The sequence below is a fragment of the Myotis lucifugus genome, unplaced genomic scaffold (assembly GCF_000147115.1).
Source record: "Myotis lucifugus unplaced genomic scaffold, Myoluc2.0 scaffold_2, whole genome shotgun sequence".
In the NCBI taxonomy this organism is placed as follows: Eukaryota; Metazoa; Chordata; class Mammalia; order Chiroptera; family Vespertilionidae; genus Myotis; species Myotis lucifugus.
This window is the reverse complement of record NW_005871050.1, coordinates 30837009-30844144: the sequence shown is the minus strand read 5'-3', so window position 1 is coordinate 30844144 and position 7136 is coordinate 30837009. Positions and strand designations below refer to the sequence as shown.

Here is a 7136-nt window from a genome sequence, read left to right as displayed (position 1 = left end):
TGATTCTACACTTGGTGTTTTAAGGTGAGTGCTGAATGAAAATATTGTTCAACTAGAGCCCAGTGTGCGAAATCACATAGCGCTGCCACGCACTCAACGCCACGCAATCACCACCTGTCTTGACACCCGAACCTCTCCACAAAGAGCTCCAGCGCGTCTGGCCCAGCCCCCAACCCCTCTGGCCTTCTCTGGCTGCTTCAAGCCCAGCCCTCAGTCCCTCAAGTCAACTCTGGCTGGTCCCGTCTTCTCTGGGTGCCTCCCTGATTCCGCCCTGTCTCTGGAGCAGCACCCCACTGTACGCACAGGCAGCCTCCTGCTGATAGGAGCTAGAAAAGAGCTAATATGCTAATGGCCCAGTCGTGAAGCATTACAGCATCCTGACCATTAGCATATTACCTCTTTATTAGTATAAATACCATAGCTGGTAGTCTTTTGATTAGGTCTGGAGTGTGTGCAGGTGTGCCTCACCTTTACATTAGGTATGTTTTTGAAAAGTTGCAGTGTGTGCAAAGCTTCAATAAATTCAATTTTAATTATTTATTGGAACTACATTGCAAATCTTTATCAAATTTTCATAAAATGGGACTCCCATTTACTGTGTGTGTTATTTAATTTAAACATTTTGGGATTCATTTCTTCCCCAACTCAACCCCTGCCCCAGGGCCTTATATTAACAGTTGTTTTTGCATAGAGCCTCTTCTCTACCCATTATTTATTCAATCATTTGCTTATATCAATATGGGCTTATGGATATTTATATTATACATTGGGTTATAGTTCAATGCTACTTTATTTTTTGGTTCAAATTCTTCCACCTTTGTCCATTGGGAGCTCTTTCAATAGGTGCCTCTGCCACTTTGACATAACCTCATTATTGTGGTTTTATTTATTTTAGCATTTCCTTATATTCTACTACTATAAGATATTATAGGCTTATCAAGTCTATTTTTTTACCACAGTTCTAGAATTAGCCATTTTTTCCAAGGAGCCCTGATTCCTTTTAATAGAGAAACCACAATTTGGGTGCTAGATGTGCTTGTTGCTACTGGGGTGGGGCTACTTTTAGGCACTCTCAGCTGACAGGCTATTTACTTTTAAGCAAAGACTTGTATTATTCCATGAACAAGTTGAATTTTTCAATGCCCTTGAAATCCTTTCCTATAGGTATCTCTCTTTCAAGTACATATCAGTTGGCCATGTTTGTAGCTATTGTAGATACCATCTAAGTCAGTGGTTCTCAACTCACATCTAGATCAATAGAAGAAAATGGGATGGTATTCTACTGAGAAGAGACTTAATTAAAGCATAAGTGGTGATCTATTTAATCACACAGCAGGTCTTAGTGATTGGGACTGATATGTGTAGGTAAAATTTTGAACATTATCCCTCATGTGTGCCTTGATAAGGAAAAAGTTTGGGAACTGCTGTCCTGAAGGAAGCAACTGTGTTTTGTCAACTCAGACATATAGAAATATCTTCCATAATGACATATGTAAATCAGGTAGCATTTGTGTGTGAATAATAAACATGTTTTTCAGATTTAGTATTGGCCATTGATGCCAAATATGTGACAAATGAGAAAGTCAATCCATATAGGTGATTCTATGCCATTGCTAAGGGAGTGACATTTATAATATGAAAGGTTTTGAACTTCACAATGTCTATATTCACCTAAAATTTCCATATTGAAACTAAGGTAATCATGAATGATTTTTGTATGCTTCACAGATATCATTAAAATTATTGATTTTTATGCCCTTAAAAATGCAGATAAATTTAGTAATATTCTCCACCCATTTGAATCATAACAAGAAAAGTTTACTATTTGTGACCTTTCAGTAGCCAATTAAACATATTTTTTTTGTTTTTCTTTGACCAATCTCAAGAGTATGTAGTTGAATTTTTCAGCATGTTAGTGGGTTAGTAATAAAGAAATGGTGGACAAGCGAGTCATATTTTGAGAGACTTATAGCCTTTCTCTCTTCCCACCTGAATCTTTTCAGTGGAGGAAATTATATATATATATATATATATATATATATATATATATATATATATCCAGCAACCGGAATGCCAGAATGACCAATCTCTTGCAGCCCCTCCCCCTGTCCAGCCCTGTCCCTGATTTCCCCCCCTGATTGGGGGGGAACCAGCCAACAGCCCACAGCCCCTCCCCTCCCACCTTCCTGGCCCCCAAATGCCCCCCCCCACCCTGATTGGAGGCGAGGCTGGCTGGCCAACTGCCCATGACCCCTTCCCACAGCCGGCCCTGCCCCGATCGGCCCCACCAGGGTGGGCTGGCCGGACCCTACCCGTGCACGAAATTGTGCACCAGGCCTCTAGTTGGTGGGATAAAAATGATGAGAGCAATCTTATTTGACAAAATTTCACACATAACTTCAACAACTTGGAACAAAGGGTGACTTAAGCTATGGATGAAGATAGATGTATTAATTTAATCCTTAATTGAATTCACAATTATTGAAATGAATCTGCTTATATAAAAACCCTGGGTGTAACATCATGGCCAGAACCGCGACCAACCGGAAGGAAGTTAGTCCTGCAGGGGTTGTCTTGGAAACGGCTGTGCCCTCCTCCAGCTGTTTCCTGGAGGGCGAGATTTCAAGCAGGAACCCACCCTCAGGGTGAGGTTTCAGGCAGGAACCCGCCCTCGGAGCGGAGCATGGAAGTGAAATGATTTGTAATGGATCTATTATTGAAGCTACCTTTGGAAATACTATATCTATAGATAATATCAATAATATATCTAAATGTGCAATTCTTTGTCCAAAAAATGAGCATGTTCAAAAATTAAATGAATAAATTTTGGATATACTCGATGGAGATTTTCACACATATTTGAGTGATGATTCCATTGATTCCACAGATGATGCTGAAATGGAAAATTTTCCCATCAAATTTCTTAATAGTATTACTCCTTCGGGAATGCCATGTCATAAATTGAAAGTAGATGCAATCATCATGTTATTGAGAAATCTCAATAGTAAATGGGGTCTTTGTAATGGTATCAGATTTATTATCAAAAGATTACGACCTAACATTATCGAAGCTGAAGTATTAACAGGATCTGCAGAGGGAGAGGTTGTTCTGATTCCAAGAATTAATTTGTCCCCATCTGATACTGGCCTCACATTTAAATTGATTCGATGACGGTTTCCCACGATGCCAGCATTTGTGATGACTATTAATAAATCACAAGGACAAACTCTAGACAAAGTAGGCATATTCCTACCTGAACCCGTTTTCACACATGGTCAGTTATATGTTGCTTTCTCTCGAGTTTGAAGAGCATGTGACGTTACAGTTAAAGTTCTAAATACTTCATCACAAGGGAAATTAGTCAAGCACTCTGAAAGTGTTTTCACTCTTAATGTGGTGTACAGGGAGATATTAGAATAAGTTTAATCACTTTATCAGTCATTGTTTGCATCACTGTTGTTTTTATATCATGTTTTTGTTGTTTTCATATCATGTTTTTGTCATTTTTATATCATGCCTCTGTTGTTGTTATATCCTTTTGTTACTGTTTATTTATTAATCAATTTATATATGATTTTCATATACATTTTACTAATTTCCTTTCATCTCTCACACTTCTATTATAGAGAAAGGGCAAATAGCAATATTAAAATATCTCTGCTAATTAATTCCCTTTTTATAAAAAATATATTTTATTGATTTTTTACAGAGAGGAAGGGAGAGGGATAGAGAATTAGAAACATTGATGAGAGAGAAACATCGATCAGCTGCCTCCTGCACACTCCCCACTGGGGATGTGCCTGTAACCAAGGTACATGCCCTTGACCGGAATCAAACCCGGGACCCTTGAGTCTGAAGGACGATGCTCTATCCACTGAGCCAAACCAGTTAGGGCAATTAATTCCCTTTTATTGTGCACGAATTTTGTGCACCAGGCTACTAGTGATTAAAATAATTGAACATCTGTCAAAATCTGTGTGTTTGGGAATCACAATATTTAAGTGCAGAGAACAAGATATAGGTTCAAAAACCATTGTGACCATTTACTTCTCCAATAAAGTAGATAAAATAAGGAAACTCATTCTTAAATAGGAACATAATCAAACTATTTTTGGTCTTTAGTAATCATTGAAGTAAATGAGGTTCTCAAAATCTGAATTCCTCACTAACTCTTTCAACAGGGTTCCTTGTGGCATTTAAAAGCTCTGAGACATGAATTTACCTTGCTATTCATCATATTTGTGTGATTCTTACTCTAGAAAATCATTACCAGAAAAGTTGAATGAGGTGGAGGTATCTATACTAATAAAAGGATAATATGCTAATTAGACTGGATAGACCGGATGTCTTCCGGATGTCCTTCTGTACAAAGCCACAATAGCTGCGAGGGCTAAGGAGGGCCAAGGAGGGCTGGCAGCTGTGGTGGCTGTGAGGGCTGGCAGTAGCAGCAGCAGCGGGATGATGGAGGCGGTGCCTTCCCCTAATCGGCCTGGTTGCCTCCTGCAGAGGAGCAGGCCTAAGCCATTAGTAGTACATCCCCTGAGGGCTTCCAGACTGTGAGAGAGGGAAGGTCTGGCTGAGGGACCGCCCCCCCAGTGCATAAATTTTCATGCACTGGACCTCTACTTTGAAATAAGAACTTCATGTTACTAATTACTGAATCTGTACAATGAGTACAAGTGTTCATTATATTGTTCTTTTTAATTTCGAGTATGTGTAAAATGTTGCATAATAAAAAAATAAAAATAAAGTATAAAGCAATTTTGGCTGACTTTAATGGCCCTTAAATGATACTGACCCATATGTGTGTATGTAGCATATATTAAACAAGTTTTATATTTCAATCAACAAACAACTGTTGAACATGTACCATGGGATTTACTTTATGGCATATTGCAAAGAATCCTGTGCCTTTAGAAAGAGAAGTAGTTGTTCTAGTCTTCCTAAGACTCTAAGAAGTGGCTTTTATCACCTTCCAACCTACTATTCTAATACCCACCATGGTTACCAAGAGATTTTCAAGGACAGTGAACATTTCTTATAATTCAATTTCAACTTAACTATTGATCCTTGAAAAGTTAGGAGTTAACAAGTTGGTTGCCTGGGTAGTAATTTCCAGGAGAGCAGATAATAAAAATGAGAGCCTGGATCTAATAGAATTAATTATCTTCAGAAAAGATCCAAGATTGTACAACGGGGTCTTGAGACAACAACAATGCCTTCTCTGGGCTGTGTAGGCTAACACAGGCTAAAGTGTGATGCCATTAGTTATTTCTTTTACTGAACTTTGATTTTAAGTGAGAGCCAATTTACTTATTTTTTTGTAGTGATTATGCATAAGGGAACATATATAGCACCTGATTTTATTTTCAAAATCTCAAAAATTTAATAACCTACTTGATTATAAAATTATAAGTAACTTAAATAGCAAAGTATTGGCAATTGTAATCTATTTTCATTTTATTTTTTAGTGAATTTTCTATGCTGTAATGTTTAGGTAGCCTTATTGTTGCACATTAGCTATATGATACTCAGAAATATAATCATTCTATGGTACAATACCTATGTAATTTGAACTCCATTCAATTTGTTTATTGGAAGGAAGCAGATGTTTATAGCTTAGTCAGCAGAGTTACCTGCTTTGTAAGAATTAATGAGTTATATTTGATAATCATAAAACAAGAATTGATTCAATTAACCACTGCTAGGCTAGCTAATCCTGGTATATATATACATACACACACTAGTAGCCCATCACATGATAACGTGCTCAGTAGGCTGCCCGTTGCTTCCGCGGGAGCCAGTGGGAACCACAGCGTGCCACTGGGAGCCCTGCTGCTTCCATGGGAGGCGGGAGGGACCTGCGTTCATTCTGCGGGAGCTGGGAAGGATCCACGCTGCTTCCATGGGAGGCAGGAGGGATCTGTGCTGCTTCCACAGGAGGCAGGCCTACCGTCTCCTCTCCAGGCCTCCTCTTGGCCACAGAGGCTGCAGGCCAGCCCCCCATCCCTGTCCCTGTGCGTGTCCGCTATGGCTCCGGGGGGCTGGCCCGAGCCAGGTGCATGACAAAGCAAGCATTCCACCAGGTCGCTAACACAGCCCGATCTCAGCAGCTGCCCCCCCGGGACTGGGGGACTCTGGCGGGTCTGAGAGGACTGGACACCACCATCTTGTGTCTATGGGCACCTCCATCTTTGTGATGGAGTGACAGTTAATTTGCATATTACCGTTTTATTAGATAGGGTGTGTGTGTGTGTGTGTGTGTGGTTTATTTCATCTCTTGTACAAACTTCAGTGACTTTCTGTAATATAAGTATTTTACTCATATCTAGGTTTTAACCTATTACAAGAGTTGCATATTCAAAATATTTTTAGGGGCTAAAAATATAATATAATTGTGGCAGGCTATCTGAAACATTTTAGAGACTGTAGCAATCCATGGGGCAGGGGCCTAAGCCACAGTCTGGCCTCCCTCTGTGGGAGGCGACTGGCAGGCAGATCATATATTTGCAGGCTATACATATGGAATATTACTCAGCAATAAAATACAATGAAATTTTTTGCACTTATGAGAAAGTGGATGGACCTAGAGGGTATTATGCTAAGTAAAATAAGTCAGACTGCAAAAGACAAATGATGTATGATTTCACTTATATGTAGAATCTAAAAAATAAAACAGATTAGTAAATCAATCAAAATCAAAACAGACCCATAGAGATATAGAATACACTTATGGTTGGCAAAGGGGATGGAGGTGGGGGATAGGTGAAATAAAAAAATAGCAATTAAGTCATAACATAACAAAGATTAGAGAAAAAGAATACAGAGCTTGTTTCAAAGGGCATCTTGTCTCATGGTTAATTTGTAAATGTTGATGATTTTCTAATCCATTCATCTGTTGATGGGCACTTAGGCTGTTTCCCAATCTTAGCTATGGTAAATTGTGCTGCTATGAACATAGTGGTACATCTACACAAGGGAATACTATGCTGCTGTAAAAAGAAGGAATTCTTACCATTTGCAACAGAATGGATGGAACTGGAGAGCATTATGCTAAGTGAAATAAGCCAGTCAATGAAAGAAAAATACCACATGATCTTACTCATTTATGGATAATAAAGACCATTATAAACTGA

General features: G+C 39.0%; 1 protein-coding gene across 1 annotated transcript in view; it reads left to right on the top strand.

The window, feature by feature from the left end:
* The window catches only part of IL1RAPL2 (interleukin 1 receptor accessory protein like 2), a 610196-nt gene that overhangs the window by 1068 nt on the left and 601992 nt on the right, over positions 1-7136 (top strand). Inside the window, 1 exon segment of the mRNA XM_023757470.1 lies at positions 2-14. Within this exon segment, the coding sequence (XP_023613238.1) occupies positions 2-14 (13 nt within the window).